Source organism: Pleurodeles waltl, chromosome 6, assembly GCF_031143425.1.
Source record: "Pleurodeles waltl isolate 20211129_DDA chromosome 6, aPleWal1.hap1.20221129, whole genome shotgun sequence".
In the NCBI taxonomy this organism is placed as follows: domain Eukaryota; kingdom Metazoa; phylum Chordata; class Amphibia; order Caudata; family Salamandridae; genus Pleurodeles; species Pleurodeles waltl.
In genome coordinates, this window is record NC_090445.1 from 1,070,197,212 (window position 1) to 1,070,220,909 (window position 23,698).

Consider the following 23,698-nt stretch of genomic DNA (forward strand, 5'->3'; position numbering starts at 1 on the left):
AAAAGCCTTCACTCACCTACCAAACATACGCACACCACACACAAGAAAACATTGCACACGTCCAGCACACCTACACCTCCTACAACCACACCTTTTACCTCCACTCCTAAACTTTTTACCCATGAACGCCCCGGGTACCTAAAAAAGTTTTCCTTGCCAGTCTTTACCTGTTCCCTGCTTCTGTCCCACCCCGTGATGCCCCTAAGCACCATGTCTCCCTGCCTCAAGCCAGACCTTCTACCTCCCAGTCCTCCCATGCCCCTCTGCCTGCTAAGAAACCACCCCATCCAAAGCCTAAGGTCCCTACTCCTACCCCAAAATCCAAAACCCCTCCCCCACAATCAAAATCGAAGCATAACCCCCCCCCCGGTCAAACCTAAACTCAAGGACCCCTTTCCAAGCCCAAGCCCCCAACAGTACCCCCACCCCAGCCCCCTCTCACTTTTGAGGTGCCTGCCTGCTTGCCCCATTGATGCCCCTGCCATGTGGAGGCCAGTTTGCAGTCAGGAGTCAAGCTAGGGCATGTGAATTTGCCCAATGTGCCTGGAGCACATCAGACATTTGGACTGACAGGTAAGGCTCATCGGTATATAGTTTTATCTATTTATAATATTTTAATACATCTGCCCACATAGATGTGGATGTCAAGTTTGAGAAATTGTCCTGGTTTCCTTCAACATGGTTGTGTTATAGCTGTATACTTTGATGTGCGTGTTGTATGTGTATGGGATGTATCAATGTTGCTGCATGCTTGTTATAATGTGTTGTTATGGTTGTGTGCGGCATTGATTGGTGGTGGTGTGTGCGTCTATGAGTATAGTGATGCATCTGTGATATCCTTTGTATGTTGGTTGGACGTGGCATTCACCTGAGGCCTTGTTTGGGTGTCTGTACTTTTTCTATGATTATGTGTTGTTGCTATTGCTGCCAGTATCTATTGTTGGGTGCAGTTGTTAGACGTGCCTTTCTGACTACGCATTTGAGTGTTTGTGATGTTGTTGTTGTGTGACTGTGGTGTGTTGTGTATGGCTGTGGCCTCTAATGACATTTTATGGCAATCCCCGAAATAAAGTGTTATCAATCAAATCATTTATATTGTACTCGAGGTGTAGTGAATTGTCATGTCTAAGTCACAACACACAAGCTCTGTACCCTAGTCTCGTCTTTCAAAGCCCCTTCGCTGGCAAATGCATTTTTTTACCACTTTCCATGATGTGCAAAGTGCCGCAGGCCAAAAGGATCCCAAATCTTTAAATAAATACAAAAATCCGTGCAAAACTACAGATATGCCACGTCGAATCAACACATTGACATGAACGTTACCAAGTTTGAAAATGTTGTCTTCGGCTTTACTTTCTTCTGTCGAATATCCTTCCACAAGGTATTTGCTCTGAGGCAAATAAGACTTGTTTCAAAACCGAATGCAATGCCTGCGAATCAGTGCATTTCTGTGAAGTTAAATCCAGAAGTAACCATTCTTCAATTAAGTTGAAACTTAATTGGGTCATAGATCGTTACAATGTTACTAATCGGTGCTTAGTCTGTAAAATAATAAATGCTAGGGCCTAAGGTCTTTCACAGGAGGCCACTGAAGCTTGGACCATCTGTGGTCCCTACCAACACTACCAAAGATCAGTAACAATGACACCTACTTGCCATTGTGGTCGTACAAATGTGACAATTGGACTAAACTAGGTGGCACAAAGCTGTATGAATGGTCTGAGAGCCTTAGTATTATATATTTTATTATTGTATCTTGAATTGCTAAACGTTTTGCTTATGTGTTTTTATGAAAAATGGACTGAGAGTGCCACTATTTGTTGGACTGTCATACATAGGTGCCTGTGTTATGAAACACGTGCTGTGCTGGAGCTCAGCAGCAGCAAACACCGGCACATATTACACCCTGTTATCAATGAAAAGAGCACAACACTACATTACATATATGGACGTGGCCTAAGACAAGCAGGTGCAGGTGTGAAACCTGTCACCTTGTGTGTCACTCCCAGTGCGGTGCATTACTGTTGCAGATAGTCTGACTAAAAATGCATCATCTTTTACATTGAAAATCTGATTTCCAAAGAAATCTTCAGATTTGTGTCCCTACATTCTTCACTTTGATACTCACGCACAGGGCTTCTATCCCCAAAGCCATCTTGTTTAAGCATGAGCCAAACAGAATTTGCCACAAACCTGAAACACTTACAATTCTCAGTTCTATGAAGTTATTTCTAATAAATGTTGGATAAATTGGCTAAGAGTTCAGGGGACAAAAATGTATGCATTTTTTTGATTGGTTACGATGCGTCTACTATCAGTAAAGAAACCATAAAATACAGTGAGACCTAAAGGGAACAATGAGTACAGTTTGAGTGAGTATTGCTAGGTGGAAGAGAATATGTTGACAACGAATCGCAGAGTTGTATGTTCTTATCCGAGCTTTAGAACGTGAGCAAACACTTTATCATTCTGGGCAAATCAATTCATCTTCCTATGCCTGAAAGTTTGAATATCTATAGTGCAAAGTAAAAAATCCAACATATTTGTGTGCATATGTCCCATATAAATGAAGTAATTTACTGCATTCGCTTTTGTATGGTTTTGACGCAATTGTTCGATGGAAGTGTTGTTTCTAGCACCACACAAGAATTGTTTTTTCTGTCATGGTTTCTTTGAGTGAAGAGGCATGTGTAGGCATCAATACAGAGGCACTTAGGCCCATATTTATACTTTTTTAGCGCCGCATTTGCGTCGCTTTTTGACGCAAAAACGGTGCAAACTTACAAAATACGATTGTATTTTGCAAGTTTGCGCCGTTTTTGCGTCAAAAAATGACGGACATGTAGCGCTAAAAAAGTATAAATACATGACTAAGTGGGTCATTACGACCCTGGCGGCCGGCAGTAAGGTGGCAGTAACACCGCCAACAGGCTGGCGGTGTTCCGCCAGCAATTATGACCGTGGCGCAAAAGCCACAGCCATACCGCCGGGGCTGTAAGGGGACTTGGGGTGCCCCTGGGGGCCCCTGCACTGCCCATGCACTTGCCATGGGCAGTGCAGGGGCCCCCAGGCATAGCCCCGTCATGCATTTCACTGCCCGAATTTCGGGCAGTGAAATGCGCGACAGTTGCTACTGCACCCGCTGCACATCAGCATTGCCGCCGGCTCTATTACGAGCCGGCAGCAATGTTGATGTGACATTTCCGCTGGGCCAGCGGACGGTAACACTGTTACCGTCCGATGGCCCAGCGGAAATGTCATAATAGGGAGCCAGGAATACCGCCGGCAATGGCGGTATTCTGTCTCCCGCAGCCTCGGCGGTCTTCTTGCAAGACCGCCGAGGTTGTAATGACCCCCTAAGTTTTTTTGGACCACTTGCAGTCTGGTGGAATTTTTGATCTCAGATTTAGGACTTGTTACGAAGTGTCCTGCGCACATTTATACCATATTGGGACAGACTAAATGGCTCTGGAAGATGTTGTCAGTAATGGAGTACGAATAAGAGACACACATCGGCCGATTGGTGATTTTCAAAACTCAAATGCACCATATGCTATGGGTGACTCAGGATTTGGTTTTGCAAATAGCTTGAGAGCTTCATTATGAATGGGGTGTTAATTTTACACCCGTTGAGTTAACTTACTGGGGTCCCTTTAACTACGGGGGTGCAGATTTAACGTGGATTAAGGGTTAAACCCTGAGAATCCCCAGAGTATCTAGGATAAAGATGCTGTTGACATCCAAACATCCTACTAAAGGCAAATATATATATATATATATATATATATATATATATATATATATACCAGCTTTCTCTTGTTATGCTTCTGCAGTTTCCTCCTTCTCCTCTTCCTTCTCACACATGAATCTCCAGCCCCAGCGCCGGATGCCTTCCTGTTCCTTTTCAGCGAAACTCACCCATGAGATAGTCCACGTTGTCAGTGTTCAGATTTAACAGAGCTGTCCGGTTCCAGACGTAGTGAGCCCTCTGTGTACAGTGAAATGATTAGAGGTATGAGTATAGATCACATTATTAAAAGCATTGGATTAATACATTAGAATAGTTATTTCTACACAAGACATCTGCTTTGGTGACCTTGCCGTTTAACCTACAGCAAAATCATTTCCCAAGCAAGAGTGTGGAATACCATGTCCTAGTTAGTAACAGCTAAGGATGGAAAATATATTGTACCTTTTTCTGAAATTGGAGACATATTTGACTTGACTCCTAGTGAGCACTCAAGCCGGAGAAGTTTGTTTTGCCTATGTTGGTATTATTTTTGTTTTAATAGTATTTGATTTGCAAGATGAACCTTTTCCTATTGAAACAACAATGCTGTGATGTACAGAACTGTCTTTCTTGGCATAGGCTGAATTAGACCTCAATTAGGTCTCGACTCCATCTTGGATATAGAAATATCCATGTTTTAACTTTTCATTGACATCGCACACAGTATAATATGCACTGATGTTTTATATTGACACACACTGTTCCTGAAGAGCCAAGGGAGCAGTTCTTTAGTTAAATAGTTGCTCTCCAAAGTCTCTTCCTGTTCATGCACTGTAAGCCTACTTACTTATTCATAAGACTGCTATTGTTTATGTAACCAGATCTGTGCTAATATATCCAATGACATCAGGCCAGAGACGTTTTATTGTTATTCATTTAGGGGGATAGTGCTAGGAATTTGGTGTTATATGACATTTTTATAATGCCGTATTTTGATTTGATGATACGTTGATACATTTGCTCACCCTATGCTAATTGTGTGATTTTTGTCTATAAAAAGATGTGTTTTTTTTGCGGTGAGCTAGAGAAAATCTTCATGGCCTCAAAGAATACCACCCAATTATCTATTGATTTGTTGTTTATTATAGGCTTGGACTTTTCCAGATTTTGCTCAAGCAGCATCTAATTTAAATTATTCCTGAGATTTATGCTTATGACTGAAAATATTATGCATTACTGCATTAATGCATATAGTCTTACCTTCCGTACTGCACTTTAATATTTGTAATAAACCTTTGTGGTTTCTAAATTAGTGACCTCAAGCCTTTCTAAGTCAAGGCTAATTTTTATTTGAAATGCTGATTTAAATGTTATTTTTAGGGACACATTTCCTCATCTATTCTTGAGGAGAACACCGGCCTGGACAACTTATTAGTCACTTCATTTCTAACATGTCAAATTACTAGAATTAGTGCTGCACCTAATTGTCTGATCCATTCTCAGACCTTCACTCTGTGATTTCCACAACAGAGACCCACCTTCGAAAGCACTTCCAGAGCACAGGTTACCTCTTTTATCGATCATTAAAGTTGAGTTTTTTCAACTTCATATAAATAAATACATTCCTTACCTTTTGTGCATGTTTCCTTTCAGCCCACACCTTTACCAAGTCCTCACCATCTAGACGTGTACCATTAGCAGCAGGGTCCTTGGGGTACTCTACATCAGCGGTGCCATTGGGGAACATATACTTCCGCCCGCCCCCTAAGATCACCTAAGGAAAAATAAAGATGTCTGAGTGATGCATATTTTCAGTTTAATTCCATATCTTCTGTTATTCTGTCAGCTCCTGCATAATTTCAGTTGTACCTTTGTATTTTTTAAGGCCAAGTTAATATTCATAAGATGCTGATGAAACTGATGCTGGGTCACTCAGATATTGATATATGAAATATGATAATTATCTCAAAAAGGCCAATAGAGCTGCATCAGAGCTTCTCACGTGCCACAGTGTATGAGACTGGTGGGACTAGTAAACTCACATGAGCATCCACTCTCCCATTGCCTTAAGATACCTTACAAACACTATGTAGCCAGGAGCTATGGAAGCATTGCCTCCGATAGGAGCAGAATGCATCAACGAAGTCCCCAAGAATTAAAATATTCCCACCGATGTGTCAAAATGTACATAAAAAGAGATTTCATATCATTGGTTTTTGCCAAGAAATGTAATGAAACTAATGTGCAGCTGGGGAAATATTTCCATGTTCTTTTTATATGACTAGTATGCGTCTGTGAGGGTACTTATATAGATATAACTTGGAAGAAGACGGTTTAGTCGAAACACGTTGTTTTTTTGCACTGAATAAACTGAAGAAATAAGTCTTAACGGAGTGCGTTGCTATAATCCTTTTGTTTTACACACACACACACATATGTATATATATATATATATATATATATATATATATATATATATATATATATATATATATATATATATATACAAAGGTTACAGGGATGTTATAGTTAGGTTTGGAATTTTACTTGTTCAAAAGCTTAGAAATTCAGCAGTTATAGTTAAATCATACATAGTTTTTCTTCATTAATTTGACTTCTAATGCTTCATTTATATTTTTAATGACATTATAAAAGTTGTCATGATTGCTGTAATATCCCGTGTGATTAGCAGTGCATGGCAAGGGCGCGAGTTATAGCTACCTCAGGGCGCGAGTTATAATTACTTGAAATAACTAAACTATAACATCTGCAATTCTAAGGTTTTAAATGATTAAATGTTGTTTCCCCTGGGGAAGGGGGACAGGCAGCCCACCTACCCCGGCCACAGATACACATACACTTGAACCTGTAGCGTCCAGACTTAGCTAAGACATTCAACCCAAAGTTTTGAGTAGAAAAGTTTTTCAATGGTACATCACAAGGAATGGTTAACATTCAAAACACTGGAAAATAAACAGATACAATGATTTAAACCTTTAGCCTAGTGAGTGACAGTCCAAGAGCTTTACCATTAGGCCAGAAGTGATCATGGTCTGCTGCCCAACAAAAGTAACTATAACATTTTTACCAAACATCTTGTTGGTCTGTCTCTTTGAAGTCGTATGGTGAAACCACTGAAATAACAGTCTCTCACTTTTTCTCTTCCATTCCAATATAGGATGGAAGAGAGAGAGTGACAGAACTGCAGGGGGAGCCTCAAGGCCCTCACGGTCCTAGTCGTTTCCCTGGGTCCTGCGGGAGCCGGCATTGCTCTCACAAGCAAGGAGCTGCTTTAAATAGCAATTCCCTGCTTGCTGGAGTAATGTTTTCTTCTATTTCCCTGCACACATATTTGTATGAAGGGAAACAGATGAAAACTTCACTTTTGCAAGTGAGAGCTGTTTGACAGTGAAGTGAAGTGTTTCCTTCGACTTGGTGGAAACTGTCAAAGCTCTTGCCAAGTGAGAGCTAACAGCTATGTCTCAGGGGTGGGCACCCTAGGACACAGCAAAAGCCTGCCTTGGGGGGGTAGCAGTCCCCAAGGCCATCATTTGCTCCTCAAGGGGGGCCTTGTGGCCCCCTCCAATGTTCTATTTGCCTCAGGGAGGTGGTAGTCCCCCGGACTGTTGGGGGGGGTGCACAGACCCCCATATGCGTAGTGTATTCTGACCCAAGGAGGCAGGGGCTGCAGGGGGGGGGCATGTGGCTTTCCACATAAAATTGTATATTAGCCCCGGGGGGGTGGCGCTCTCTGGGGCTGCGATTACATAGTGTATTTAGCCCCAGCGAGGTGGTGGTCCCAGGGCTGTGGGGAGGCTGTGCGACCCCATGCATAAAATTGTATCTTTGCCCTGGGGAGGAGGCGGTCACCGGGGCTAACAGAAGCCCAAGGATGGGGGTCCGTTGTGCCCCCCACTCCTTTTAAAAGCCCCCAATGCCTCCGGGCCCTGGCCCACCCAGGGGGCTATTTAAAAAGAAAAGGGCAGGAAACAGCCCTTTTTTAAAAACGTTGGAAAAATCGGCAGATCTGGATCCACAGATTTTTCTGATGTTTTAAATCAAATAATTATTTTCAGCCCTGGCGGTGTCCCTCTCGGACCCCGGCACCAGAGTTAAGGTGTCAGGGTAACCGTACCCTGCCCCCTTTTTATTTTTTTTTAAATCTTTTTTCTGTGAGACTTGGCTGAAGCCAGGTCCTAAGATGGCTGCCAACACTTCTTTGTTAAGGTGTTGAGATCCCATCAGATATCAGCATGGGACCCGCTGGATCTGCAGAGTATTCATGTGCCCAGATATGGAGCAGTGTGTGTGTGTGTTTGTGTGTATATATATATGTGTGTGTGTGTGTATATATATATATATATATGTATATATATATATATATACCATTAAGGTCCACGTTTCCTATGAAACAAGCTTTCTTTAGGAAAGAGTAGTAGGTACAAGTAAAAAGGAACATGCATTCTTTTGTTAGGAGGGGAATCAAAACTCACATGCTTTTTATTGTTAATGAGACATGATGGACTGAAGGAAAAATTAACTAATTTTAACTAGTTTGATCAATATTAGCTGTTCAATCGCCAGAATCTAAAACACCAAAGTTGTGAACATCAGTCTTCCAGGTTTAGGTTCCATCATTATTAGCCTCATTTATGCTTTGCTCTTCACTAGTAATAATCCCCTAAAAACTCAAACATGTTTTCAGCACTTTATTCCTCAAAATCAAGAGCAACTGCAATCCCAGAGATCTAACTATAGACACATGTTCAGGCTCCTTTCCATATCAAAGGATTTAGAATCTGCAGCGAGTTATCAACTCTTCACCCCCCTTGAATCTAAGCACTTGCTGGTAGCTTCCAGTTAAGTACCTGCTCCAGCACAGTACAGAAAGAACTGTCAAAAAGTAAATACTCACTACAAGAGACTAAGGTGAAGGGGTCATCTTGATAGTCCTTGACCTTGGTGTCTCATTTGACACTATCGATCAACTACCTTCCTAACCTGGGTAGTGACATCTGCAGAGGTGGGTGACAAAGCCTTATCTTGGGTCTCGTTGCTCCAGTCATACCCATCAGAGGGTGAAGAGTCCCCCAGGGTTCTGCACTTTCAGCCTACTTTTATAAGGTGTACCTAGCCTCTTTAGCAAACATTGTGGCTGCTCACAACGTCGGCAATTATATCATAGGGGTGAAGCACAGTTTCTTTCCATTTCCAACAAATTGACAGTGGCAGTTTCAGCATCAAGTGCTAACTGCTTGATGCAAGTTCAAAGTTGGAGAAGAAACAACTGACTCTATCAGAAGGTATCAATTTTGTTGCCCAACTGAGTCCTTACCTCTCCCGTTTTTCTTTGCCAGACACCAGTGTTTCACCTTCAAACTCAGTTCAGAAGGTTTGTAAACCAGGTGTTCCCTTTGACATTAATCTCACCTTCGCATATCCAGGTGAATTGTCATTAGATTTGGTATTTGTATTCTACTACGGCATTCTCCTGTTCCATCAAGTATTTCAAAAATTACAATTAATCGTCAAGATGGTGGTATCTTGCCTTGATTACTGACATAGCATTTTACAGCCCCCAACCCCTTGTTATTTATTGAAAAATAGCAAATAACTCAAAATCATGCAGCAGCCTTAGGCAAAAAAAACACTATCTACACCCTAAAACTACTTCATTGGCTGTCTAATAAAAAGATATCCCACTTAAAATCTCTCAGCACTGTACATACATCTGTTCATGGTTATGCACCAGGCTACGACACTAAGGGCTGATGTAATACGGCGAAATTTGCCGTTTGTGACCGCTAAATGGCCTTCTACCATGTAGCAACCCTATTTTGCGAGTTGGTAACCTATTACCAACTCACAAAATAGGATTTGTGACTTGCTATTAGGAAGGGCATGCCAAGAGTGTCCCTTCCGTAATATTGAGTTGCAGGGTTTGTATGATTTTTTTGCAACAGGGAATGTGGTCGCAAAACAATCAGTTACCATCAATTTCAAATTGGTGGTAACCCATTTGCAAACCGGAAGGGGTCCCCAAAGGACCCCTTCCCCTTTGTGAATGAGAGCAGCAACATTATTTCAGAGCAAGCAGTGGTCCCCCGGACCACTGCCTACTCTGAAAAAATAAATGAAAAGGAAACTTTTAATTTCTTTTTTTCATTTCTTTTTGTAGTGCATTGACTTTTCCTTAAAGGAAAACAGGCTGCGTTTAAAAAAAAAAAAAGGACTGCTTTATTTAGAAAGCAAACACAGACATGGTGGTCTGCTGACTTCAGCAGGCCACCATCCCCGTTAGTGCTGGCCATTCCCGAATGGGTCGCAAATTGCGACCTGCCTCATGAATATTAATGAGGCAGGTCCATTGCGACCCATTTGCGAATCGCAAACCATGTCCGAGACACTGTTCTACATCAGCTTTTGCGACTTGCAAATTGTGTGTTGCCAAAAATCGCAATTTGCGAGTTGGATAAGCTGACCATCGTACAACTGGCCCCAAGCTCTTTTGGCCCAGATATCCATCAAGGCACCAGAAAACATTCTATACAAACCTCCTGGTTGTTAAACTACCTAAGATGAAAAGATTTGGGGGGAAATCTGTCCTCACACAGGACGTACCCCTGAAACTCTCGAACCGAGCCACTGCGAATGGTAAAAGACTAATGTACAGGGAATCCATAGTCCAAGTGTTCCGCTCTCTGTGTGGCCCAAGCTCTGTATTCATCAGACAGCTTTGTCTGTGATCATTCTGTTACTACGCCTTACATTTGTTTGCCAGCCATATTCCTATGACTGCCTTATTATATGCTCATCCCTTCACCTACAAAGCGTTTTCAATATCATCAAGGCAGTATCAGATCTTGTGTATCTGATTTCCTTCGGATGTCCTGTTTTGCTATCACCTCTGTGACATATCAACGGTTGGGATGATTTGACGCCTTTACCTTGAGATGGCAACCTGAAGTTTGATGGCTTTACAAACACTTTAGATAAGCACATAAAAACAGTTACGTAGATAATTTGAGGCATATGTTAACATAATGTGGAAATTAAATAGGGCTCCACAGTCTTTATCACTTTAAGGTTTGTTCCAAGGTAATAAATAGCATACAGAAGGCTCCTGCTCTTGTTTGGGCGATAGTCGTCCAGTTCATGCTCTCCCTACTTCTCTGTTACCACACGCAGGCCCATATTTATACTTTCTCAGCGCCGCATTTGCGCCGCTTTTTGATGCAAAAACGGCACTTACTTACAAAATACAATTGGCCCATATTTATACTTTTTTAGCACTGCATTTGCGTCATTATTTGACGCAAAAGCGGGGCAAACTTACAAAATACAATTGTATTTTGTAAGTTTGAGCCGCTTTTTCAAATATACCCATATTTATACTTTTTTAGCGCCGCATTTGCGCTGCTTTTTGATGCAAAAACGGCGCAAACTTACAAAATACAATTGTATTTTGTAAGTTTGCGCCGCTTTTGCGTCAAATAATTACGCAAATGCGGTGCTAAAAAAGTATAAATATGGGCCGCAATGTTTGTTTTCTGCAAGAACCTTACTGATTTGTGTTTGAATGGCGCTGTTTGCACCCACACGCCTCTTCAGTCGTTTGCTTCAGTCACAACATGTCTTGCTAGCACGATGGGAAAAGATGTGTTGTAACAACAATTATTACTTTTTCCAGAGTTTATAAAGTCAGTGCAGTTGAAGTGGGGCCATATTTTCCGAACTATCTGCCACAGTGTGTATCTCCCTCAGACGTGAGCTATTCCCTGGTCAGCTTTTCATCCCACCAAGGTCAGTGGAATAACAATTTTTGTAGATATTACAGCAAGGACAGTTTATGGGAGGTCTGTACCGTTCTGCGGAGGCAGTGTAAATCACGTCAGGCATGTGTGGTGCTGCCTTTAACCGAAATGTAAGCTGGTGTAAAAAGAAAATCACACAGGCCAACCCCTCGGCTGGTCTTATACCGTAGGTCTTCATTATCACACGTATATGCATTGACGCTGGCCTTTATGGAGGTCCTGAAGAGTCGGGGGCCGCCTAAGGGTGCCCCCCCATTTCGCAATCTCTTTGAAATGCTAAGAACCAGTTTGAGTACAAATGCTCATGAGGGAACGCCTGCATTTTGGTTTTGCTATTACAAACAAACTTCACGCCCGGATGACCGGTGTAATCCCATGTCACTTCCTGCATTGCGTATTATAAATGTTACATAAAAAGCCTGAGATTATGCAAGTATGCCACATCACCTAACTGAGACCATTCAGGTAAAAACACTGCGGGAGCACAGGACATCCGGGAGTGAATGGAAGGTGAGCAGCAGCTGTTAAAAAATAGGGCACGATGCTGAGGCTGGCATTTCACGTAATAAACCATAACTTCGTGAAACTGTTGAGCATTTCATATGCAAAGTAAGTTATATGTTTTTCATCCAGGCCTTTACAAACTTCAAATCTATCACAATTTAAAGATAATGTAATTGAGAAAGTTACGACCAAATCGTTTGAATTTAATGCTAAACCTACTGATGCCACCCAGTTCTCTGAGGACAGTATGTGCTGTTATGCTCATTCAGATGTAAAGGTTGGGAGAACAGAATAGTTACCCCGCTGCATGACAGCGTTGGTGAGAACAGTATGTATATCTCGGAAACTGGAATTAAAGGGGTGAAAAGAAAAAAATACTTCCAAAAGAGAACCAGTGAAAGAAAATGTGGACTACTACTGTGTAAAATTAAGACGTATTCTTCTAAATTGTTTTTAAATATTTTTATTGAGCAGATAACCAGACAATTAACAAATAATGTAGCTTAAAACCTTATTTACCAAAAGAGAGCAGTACTACTAATCATAATTACTACACATAATTCATTATCATCGATCTTAGGTAATCATCAAAACAGTGACATCCACTCTATACACCGCTTAGCATGTAATGACCCAAAATAATCGACACAGCACATGAAAAAGGTATCAACATTTCAAAAATTAAAGTGTCAATGTGCAAACAAGGTTTAAAAAAACACTTACAAGGAAATTTCATGGTTCCCCCTTATAGCTGCATTGAAACCTATAGATTGCACCAAGGATACAAGTGAAGAAACATAATTTAACCCCTCACCAGATCTAATGTACTACACCCTCTATGGAAAAGCCCATTTTATAGTCTCATCCTATAGTCAGAGGACATCCAGCTTAATGCGGCTAGGAAAATGCCATGGGGCTGGCTTAGTCTATAACTATTTCGTAAATTGCTCCTACCAGTCACTAATGACATTCCTAATACATAGTGCAAAAATTATAAGTATTCAAGCAGTAAAAATACATTACAAAAGATAGCACCATTTTTATCGAATAAAAGGGCAAGCGTAGTAAAGTGCTAAAATAACCCCTCCAAAATGTCAACAATTTAAAGTGCTAAGTGTAGGAAAGTACCATCTTGCCTGGCATGTTACCTCCATATTTCACTGTATATATGGTGTTTTAGTTGTATGTGTTACTGGGTCCCTGCCAGCCAGGGCCCCAATGCTCATAAGTGTGCCCTGTATGTGTTCCCTGTGTGATGACTAACTGTCTCACTGAGGCTCTGCTAACCAGAACCTCAGTGGTTATGCTCTCTCTTTGCTTTCAAAATTGTCACTAACAGGCTAGTGACCAATTTCACCAATTCACATTGGCATACTGGAACACCCTTATAATTCCCTAGTATATGGTACTGTCAAACTACCTTTCCCGGGGTTTCACTGCAGCTGCTGCTGCTGCCAACCCCTCAGACAAGTTTCTGCCCTCCTGGGGTCCAGCCAGGCTTGGCCCAGGAAGACAGAACAAAGGACTTCCTCAGAGAGAGGGTGTTACACCCTCTCCCTTTGGAAAAAGGTGTCAGGGCTGGGGAGGAGTAGCCTCCCCCAGCCTCTGGAAATGCTTTGATGGGCACAGATGGTGCCCATCTCTGCATAAGCCAGTCTACACCGGTTCAGGGATCCCCCAGCCCTGCTCTGGTGCGAAACTGGACAAAGGAAAGGGGAGTAACCACTCCCCTGACCTGCACCTCCCCTGGAAGGTGCCCAGAGCTCCTCCAGTGTGCTCCAGACCTCTGCCATCTTGGAAACAGAGGTGCTGCTGGCACACTGGACTGCTCTGAGTGGCCAGTGCCAGCAGGTGACATCAGAGACTCCTGCTGATAGGCTCTTACGTGTGTTGCTAGCCTATCCTCCTTCCTAAGTAGCCAAACCTCCTTTTCTGGCTATTTAGGGTCTCTGCTTTGGGGAATTCTTTAGATAACGAATGCAAGAGCTCATCAGAGTTCCTCTGCATCTCTCTCTTCACCTTCTGGCAAGGAATCGACCGCTGACTGCTCTGGACGCCTGCAAAACCGCAACAAAGTAGCAAAGACGACTACTGCAACCTTGTATTGCTGATCCGGCCACCTTCTCGACTGTTTTCCTGGTGGTGCATGGTGTGGGGGTAGTCTGCCTCCTCTCTGCACTAGAAGCTCCGAAGAAATCTCCTGTGGGTCGACGGAATCTCCCCCCTGCAACCACAGGCAACAAAAGACTGCATCACCGGTCCTCTGGGTCCCCTCTCAGCACAACGAGCGTGGTCCCTGGAACTCAGCAACTCAGTCCAAGTGACTCTCACAGTCCAGTGACTCTTCAGTCCAAGTTTGGTGAAGGTAAGTCCTTGCCTCACCACGCTAGACTGCATTGCTGGGTACAGCGTGATTTGCAGCTGCTCCGGCTCCTGTGCACTCTTCCAGGATTTCCTTTGTGCACAGCCAAGCCTGGGTCCCCGACACTGTAACCTGCAGTGCACAACCTCCTGAGTTGTCCTCCGGCGTCGTGGGATCTTCTTTTGTGACTTCGGGTGAGCTCCGGTTCACTCCTCTTCGTAGTGCCTGTTCTGGCACTTGAGCGGGTGCTGCCTGCTTTTGTGAGGGCTCCTTGTCTTGCTGGGCGCCCCCTCTGTCTCCTCACGCAATTGACGATATCCTGGTCCCTCCTGGGCCACAGCAGCATCCAAAAACCCTATCCGCGACCCTTGCAGCTAGCAAGGCTTGTTTGTGGTCTTTCTGCATGGGAACACCTCCTGCAAGCTTCTTCACGACGTGGGACATCCATCCTCCAAAGGGGAAGTTCCTAGTCCTCTTCGTTCTTGCAGAATCCACAGCTTCTACCATCCGGTGGCAGCTTCTTTGCACCCTCAGCTGGCATTTCCTGGGCATCTGCCCAATCTCGACTTTGTTGCGACTCTTGGACTTGGTCCCCTTGTTCCACAGGTACTCTCGTCCGGAAATCCATCGTTGTTGCATTGCTGGTGTTGGTCTTCCTTGCAGAATTCCCCTATCACGACTTCTGTGCTCTCTGGGGAACTTATGTGCACATTACACCTACTTTTTAGGGTCTTGGGGTGTGCTATTTTTCTAACCCTCACTGTTTTCTTACAGTCCCAGCGACCCTCTACAAGCTCACATAGGTTTGGGGTCCATTCGTGGTTCGCATTCCACTTTTGGAGTATATGGTTTGTGTTGCCCCTATACCTATGTGCTCTCATTGCAATCTATTGTGACTGTACATTGCTTGCATTGCTTTCTATTGCTATTACTGCATATTTTTGGTATTGTGTACATATATCTTGTGTATATTTGCTATCCTCATACTGAGGGTACTCACTGAGATACTTTTGGCATATTGTCATAAAAATAAAGTAACTTTATTTTTAGTATATCTGTGTATTGTGTTTTCTTATGATATTGTGCATATGACACCAGTGGTATAGTAGGAGCTTTGCATGTCTCCTAGTTCAGCCTAAGCTGCTTTGCTAAGCTACCTTTTCTATCAGCCTAAGCTGGTAGAACACCTCTTCTACACTATTAAAGGATACCTGGACCTGGTGCAGAGTGTAAGTACCCCTTGGTACCCACTAAAAACCAGGCCAGCCTCCTACATTGGTGGCAGCGGTGGGATAAGTACTTGCAACTACTTACCACTTTGTCATTTTGTACTTTTCATAAGAGAAAAATATACAAAACAAGTTCAGTGTATGTACACCTAACCAAAAAGTTTTGCTTTTCTTCTCTTACTCTATTGCTAAGTGCTGAAAAGTACCTCTAAAACTTTCAAAAAGTTTCTAAAAAGTTGAAAAAGTTTTTTTCTGTTTCCTTAAAAAGTTCTGAAACGTTTTCTTTCTTTTTCTGTCCCTTAAACTCTTTTCTAGCATGTCTGGTACAGGTCTTACTCTTGATCTGGCCAGCACAGCTTATGACCACCTTAACTGGAAAGGTGTAAGGAGTCTCTGCATTGATAGAGGTTTAGGGGTAGGGAAGAATCCCTCTAGAGCAGTGGTTCCCAAACTGTGCGCCGCGGCTCCCTGGTGCGCCCTCAAAACTAGCCAGGGGCGCCGCACACAGTCTGGAAACCACTCGGAGGTGCTTTGAATCGGCAGCTTTTAATCGTGGTATTGGAAACAAAACCCCCTGCATTAATTATTGTGACCAGCGGAGGGCGCCAAAGTACCATTAATTATGACCAAAGAACAAAAATAGTTTCCAATAAATGGTTTTCAGCAACCTGAAGGAGAGAATAAAGAAGTCAAACTGTAAATAGTGTAGGTACAGGTACAGGCTGGGATTACGTTCCCCCACCCGCCAAAAAAAAGTTACATAATGGGGAGCAGTGACCAACACGGCCAATAGGTCAAAGGAGCCGGGGATCGAAAAAGTTTGGGAACCACTGCTCTAGAGAATTGTTAGTTAACATGCTCATTGAAAATGATAAGGCCTTAGCTGGCACATCTGTTGAGAAGTTAGCAGATGGTTCACATTCTGACTCTGGGGCAGCCCCAGCAAGAATGTTTGATGGTATTCTTTCCAACCTGCCCCTTAGCAGGCCACCTAGCATGGCTGGTACTAATGTGAGGTCTCATCACAGTAGGGATGTTATTCCTTTAGGCCAGGTTGTTAGAGTGCCAACTGTTAGGGCCAGGTCTCCCTCTGTTCATTCACACAATTCTTCTGTGTCGAAGCATGCCCAACCCACCCACCCTGATGACAGAATGTTAGAAAGGGAACTCAATAGATTGAGAGTGGAAGAGTCCAGACTGAAGCTTAAACAGCAACAGCTGGCTCTAGACAGGGAAACTTTAGACTTAGAAAAAGAAAGGCAGAGGTTGGGGTTAGGACCCCATGGTGGCAGCAGCAGTATTACAGATAGTAATCCTGTGAAAGAGCATGATTCTAGGAATCTGCACAAGATAGTTCCCCCTTATAAGGAGGGGGATGACATTAACAAGTGGTTTGCTGCACTTGAGAGGGCCTGTGCTGTACAGGGGGTCCCTCAAAGGCAGTGGGCTGATATCCTATGGCTATCTTTCAGTGGAAAGGGTAGAGATAGGCTCCTTACTGTGAAGGAAAGTGATGCCAATAATTTTACAGTTTTAAAGAATGCACTCCTGGATGGTTATGGCTTAACCACTGAACAATACAGGATTAAATTCAGAGAAACCAAAAAGGAGTCTTCACAAGACTGGGTAGACTTTGTTGACCATTCAGTGAAGGCCTTGGAGGGGTGGTTACATGGCAGTAAAGTTTCTGACTATGAAAGCCTGTATAACCTGATCCTGAGAGAGCATATTCTTAATTGTTACACCAATATCTAGTGGACTCAGATCTGACCTCTCCCCAAGAATTGGGAAAGAAGGCAGACAAATGGGTCAGAACAAGAGTGAACAGAAAAGTTCATACGGGGGTGACAAGGAAGGCAAGAAGAAGGATGGTAAGTATTCAGACAAGGGTGGGGACAAATCTAAAAATGAGTCTTCATCAGGCCCACAAAAACACTCTGGTGGGGGTGGTGGGTCCAAATCCTCTTCTAATCAAGTAAAGAAACCATGGTGCTATTTATGTAAAGTAAAAGGCCATTGGACAACTGATGCCAGTTGTCCAAAGAAAAGCACCAAGCCTCTCACTACCACAACCCCTACTGCTATACCTAGTGCCCCTAGTAATAGCAGTGGTGGTGGGAGCAAACCTACTAATAGCCAATCCAAGGGAGTAGCTGGGCTCACTTTTGGTAATTTAGTTGGGGTTGGTCTTGTTAGGGAGACCACAGAGGCTGTGTTAGTCTCTGAAGGTGCCATTGATTTGGCCACCTTGGTTGCATGTCCCCTTAATATGGATAAGTACAAGCAACTTCCCCTAATAAATGGTGTTGAGGTTCAGGCCTACAGGGACACAGGTGCCAGTGTTACCATGGTAATAGAGAAACTGGTCCACCCTGAACAACACCTACTTGGTCACCAGTACCAAGTGACTGATGCTCATAACAACACTCTTAGTCACCCCATGGCTGTTGTGAATCTCAACTGGGGGGGGGGGGGTGGGGGTGGTTACTGGTCCAAAGAAAGTTGTGGTTGCCTCAGATTTACCTGTAGACTGTCTACTAGGAAACGATTTAGAGACATCAGCTTGGGCAGAAGTGGAGTTGGAGGCTCATGCAGCAATGCTGGGCATTCCTGGGCATATTTTTGCTTTGACAAGGGCTCAGGCCAAAAAGCAAAAAGGACAGGGTGACTTGGATCCTGGAACAATGGACCAAGTGCTCCCTAAAGCTAGGGTTAGTAAAGGTAAATCACTACCTACTATCCCTCCCTCTACAGTGGATTCAACTTCTGAGGAAGAAGAATTTCCCCCCTGTGCAGAACCTTCACCAGAGGAGCTGGAAGCAGACACTGCTGAGCTTTTGGGTGGAGGGGGGCCTGCCAGGGAGGAGCTGAGTGTGGCACAGTAGACCTGTCCCACACTAGAGGGTCTAAGACAGCAAGCTGTCAAACAGCAAAATGGGGATGTCAGTGACTCTCACAGAGTTTACTGGGAGGACAACCTCTTGTATACATAGGCAAGGGACCCAAAACCTGGAGCTGCCAGGAGATTGGTTATTCCCCTGCAATACAGAGAGTTCCTCCTAACTCTAGCCCACGACATTCCCTTAGCTGGACATTTGGGGCAGATGAAAACATGGGATAGGCTTGTCCCCCTGTTTCATTGGCCTAGAATGTCAGAGGACACAAAGGAATTTTGTAAGTCTTGTGTCACCTGTCAAGCCAGTGGCAAAACAGGTGGCACCCCCAAGGCTCCTCTTATTCCACTACCTGTGGTTGGGGTTCCCTTTGAAAGGGTAGGGGTTGACATAGTTGGCCCCCTTAACCCTCTTACTGCTTCAGGCAATAGGTTTATCTTGGTGGTAGTGGACCATGCCACAAGATATCCTGAAGCAATTCCTCTAAGGACCACTACAGCTCCTGCAGTGGCAAAGGCCCTCCTGGGAATCTTTTCCAGGGTGGGTTTCCCAAAAGAGGTGGTATCAGACAGGGGTAGCAACTTTATGTCTGCATACTTAAAGGCCATGTGGAAGGAATGTGGTGTAACATACAAATTCACCACGCCTTATCATCCACAAACAAATGGACTGGTTGAGAGATTTAACAAAACTCTCAAAGGAATGATAATGGGACTCCCTGAAAAACTCAGGAGGAGATGGGATGTCCTGTTACCTTGCCTCCTTTCTGCTTACGGGGGGTACCCCAGAAAGGAGTGGGCTTCAGCCCCTTTGAACTCCTATTTGGGCACCCTGTAAGAGGTCCTCTAACACTTGTAAAGGAGGGTTGGGAACAACCTTTAAAAGCTCCTAAGCAAGACATAGATAGTGGACTATGTACTTGGCCTAAGATCCAGAATGGCTGAGTATATGAAAAAGGCCAGTAAAAACCATCAGGCTAGCCAAGAGCTCCAAAAGCAATGGCATGATCAGAAGGCTGTTCTGATTCAGTTCCAACCAGGGCAGAAAGTGTGGGTCTTGGAGCCTGTGGCACCAAGAGCACTCCAAGACAAATGGAGTGGACCCCACATTATTGTTGAAAAAAAGGGAGAAGTCACCTACTTGGTTGACTTGGGCACTGCCAGGAGTCCCCTTAGGGTGCTCCATGTCAATCGCCTGAAACCCTACTATGACAGGGCTGATCTCACCCTGCTCATGGCAACAGATGAAGGACAGAAAGAATAGAGTGACCCTGTCCCTGATCTCTTCTCTTCCACAGAACAAGATGCTCTAGTGGAAGGTGTAGTTTTGGCAGATTGTCTTACTGCTGAGCAGAAAGACCACTGCATAAATCTCCTGGGTCAGTTTTCTGAACTCTTTTCTACTGTGCCAGGCACCACTTCTTGGTGTAAGCACACTATAGATACTGGAGACAGCTTGCCTGTCAAAAGTAAGATCTATAGGCAGCCTGACCATGTCAGGGACTGCATAAAACAAGAAGTTCAGAAAATGCTTGAACTGGGAGTCGTTGAGCACTCTGAAAGTCCATGGGCCTCTCCTGTGGTACTTGTACCAAAACCCCATTCCAAAGATGGGAAAAGGGAAACGAGATTTTGTGTGGATTACAGAGGTCTCAACCAGGTAACTAAAACTGATGCTCACCCTATACCCAGGGCAGATGAGCTAATAGAAACACTGGCATCTGCCAAGTATCTAAGCACCTTTGATTTGACTGCAGGGTATTGGCAGATCAAGTTATCAGAGGATGCTAAAGCAAAAACTGCATTTTCGACTATTGGAGGGCACTACCAATTCACAGTAATGCCCTTTGGTTTGAAAAATGCACCTGCCACTTTTCAGAGGTTGGTGAATACAGTCCTGCAAGGGTTGGAGGCTTTTAGTGCAGCATATCTAGATGATATAGCTGTCTTTAGCTCCACCTGGTCCACCTGTGGAAGGTTTTGGAGGCCCTGCAGAAGGCAGGCCTCACTATCAAGGCTTCAAAGTGCCAGATAGGGCAGGGGAAAGAGGTTTATCTGGGACATCTTGTAGGTGGAGAACAGATTGCACCACTTCAGGGGAAAATCCAAACTATTATAGATTGGGTTCCCCCTACAACTCAGACCCAGGTGAGAGCCTTCTTAGGCCTCACTGGGTATTACAGGAGGTTCATAAAGAACTATGGCTCCATAGCAGCCCCTCTTAATGACCTCACATCAAAGAAAATGCCTAAAAAGGTATTATGGACAGCTAGCTGTCAGAAAGCTTTTGAGGAGCTGAAACAGGCCATGTGCTCAGCACCTGTCCTAAAAAGCCCATGTTACTCCAAGAAATTCATTGTTCAAACTGATGCATCTGAATTAGGGGTAGGGGCAGTCTTATCACAACTCAATTCTGAGGGCCAGGATCAACCTGTTGCTTTTATCAGCAGGAGGTTGACCCCTAGAGAAAAGCGTTGGTCTGCCATAGAGAGGAAGGCCTTTGCTGTGGTCTGGGCACTGAAGAAGTTGAGGCCATACCTGTTTGGCACTCACTTCATTGTTCAGACAGACCACAAACCTCTACTTTGGCTAAAACAAATGAAAGGTGAAAACCCTAAATTGTTGAGGTGGCCCATATCTCTACAGGGAATGGACTATACAGTGGAACATAGACCTGGGAGTACCCACTCCAATGCAGATGGACTCTCCAGATATTTCCACTTAGACAATGAAGACTCATCAGGTCATGGCTAGTCTTATTGTCCTTCGTTTGGGGGGGGTTGTGTAGGAAAGTACCATCTTGCCTGGCATGTTACCCCCATATTTCACTGTATATATGTTGTTTTAGTTGTATGTGTCACTGGGACCCTGCCAGCCAGGGCCCCAGTGCTCATAAGTGTGCCCTGTATGTGTCCCCTGTGTGATGACTAACTGTCTCACTGAGGCTCTGCTAACCAGAACCTGAGTGGTTATGCTCTCTCTTTGCTTTCCAAATTGTCACTAAAAGGCTAGTGACCAATTTCACCAATTCACATTGGCATACTTGAACACCCTTATAATTCCCTAGTATATGGTACTGAGGTACCCAGGGTATTGGGGTTCCAGGAGATCCCTATGGGCTGCAGCATTTCTTTTGCCACCCATAGGGAGCTCTGACAATTCTTACACAGGCCTGCCACTGCAGCCTGAGTGAAATAACGTCCCCGTTATTTCACAGCCATTTACCACTGCACTTAAGTAACTTATAAGTCACCTATATGTATAACCTTTACCTGGTAAAGGTTGGGTGCGAAGTTACTTAGTGTGTGGGAACCCTGGCACTAGCCAAGGTGCCCCCACATTGTTCAGGGCAAATTCCCTGGACTTTGTGAGTGCGGGGACACCATTACACACCTGCACTGTACATAGGTCACTACCTATGTACAGCGTCACAATGGTAACTCCGAACATGGTCATGTAACATGTCTAAGATCATGGAATTGTCACCCCAATGCCATTCTGGCATTGGGGAGACAATTCCATGATCCCCCGAGTCTCTAGCACAGACCCGGGTACTGCCAAACTACCTTTCCGGGGTTTCACTGCAGCTGCTGCTGCTGCCAACCCCTCAGACAGGTTTCTGCCCTCCTGGGGTTCAGCCAGGCATGGCCCAGGAAGGCAGAACAAAGGACTTCCACAGAGAGAGGGTGTTACACCCTCTCCCTTTGGAAAAAGGTGTCAGGGCTGGGGAGGAGTAGCCTCCCCCAGCCTCTGGAAATGCTTTGATGGGCACAGATGGTGCCCATCTCTGCATAAGCCAGTCTACACCGGTTCAGGGATCCCCCAGCCCTGCTCTGGCGCGAAACTGGACAAAGGAAAGGGAAGTGACCACTCCCCTTACCTGCACCTCCCCTGGGAGGTGCCCAGAGCTTCTCCAGTGTGCTCCAGACCTCTGCCATCTTGGAAACAGAGGTGCTGCTGGCACACTGGACTGCTCCGAGTGGCCAGTGCCAGCAGGTGACGTCAGAGACTCCTGCTGATAGGCTCTTACCTGTGTTGCTAGTCTATCCTCCTTCCTAAGTAGCCAAACCTCCTTTTCTGGCTATTTAGGGTCTCTGCTTTGGGGAATTCTTCAGATAACGAATGCAAGAGCTCATCAGAGTTCCTCTGCATCTCTCTCTTCACCTTCTGCCAAGGAATCGACCGCTGACTGCTCTGGACGCCTGCAAAACTGCAACAAAGTAGCAAAGACGACTACTGCAACCTTGTATCGCTGATCCGGTCGCCTTCTCGACTGTTTTCCTGGTGGTGCATGGTGTGGGGGTAGTCTGCCTCCTCTCTGCACTAGAAGCTCCGAAGAAATCTCCTGTGGGTTGACAGAATCTTCCCCCTGCAACCGCAGGCAACAAAAGACTGCATCACCGGTCTTCTGGGTCCACTCTCAGCACGACGAGCGTGGTCCCTGGAACTCAGCAACTCTGTCCAAGTGACTCCCACAGTCCAGTGACTCTTCAGTCCAAGTTTGGTGGAGGTAAGTCCTTGCCTCACCACACTAGACTGCATTGCTGGGTACCGCGTGATTTGCAGCTGCTCCGGCTCCTGTGCACTCTTCCAGGATTTCCTTTGTGAACAGCCAAGCCTGGGTCCCCGACACTCTAACCTGCAGTGCACAACCTCCTGAGTTGTCCTCCGGCGTTGTGGGATCTTCTTTTGTGACTTCGGGTGAGCTCCAGGTTCACTCCTCTTCGTAGTGCCTGTTCCGGCACTTGTGCGGGTGCTGCCTGCTTTTGTGAGGGCTCCTTGTCTTGCTGGGCGCCCCCTCTGTCTCCTCACGCAATTGGCGACATCCTGGTCCCTCCTGGACCACAGCAGCATCCAAAAACCCTAACCGCGACCCTTGCAGCTAGCAAGGCTTGTTTGCAGTCTTTCTGCGTGGGAACACCTTTGCAAGCTTCTTCACGACGTGGGACATCCATCCTCCAAAGGGGAAGGTCCTAGTCCTCTTCGTTCTTGCAGAATCCACAGCTTCTACCATCCTGTGGCAGCTTCTTTGCACCCTCAGCTGGCATTTCCTGGGCATCTGCCCAATCTCGACTTTGTTGCGACTCTTGGACTTGGTCCCCTTGCTCCAGAGGTACTCTCGTCCGGAAATCCATCGTTGTTGCATTGCTGGTGTTGGTCTTCCTT

At 44.7% G+C, this 23,698-nt stretch overlaps 1 protein-coding gene across 1 annotated transcript in view; it reads right to left on the minus strand.

The window, feature by feature from the left end:
* LOC138300552 (alkaline phosphatase-like) overlaps window positions 1–23,698 on the minus strand; it is a 188,818-nt gene that overhangs the window by 31,805 nt on the left and 133,315 nt on the right. The window contains exons 6-7 of the mRNA XM_069240084.1: window positions 5,361–5,504; window positions 3,919–3,988 (exon numbers count right to left, since the gene is read on the minus strand). Of these exons, the coding sequence (XP_069096185.1) occupies window positions 3,919–3,988; window positions 5,361–5,504 (214 nt within the window). The remainder of the gene's footprint in view (window positions 1–3,918; window positions 3,989–5,360; window positions 5,505–23,698) is intronic.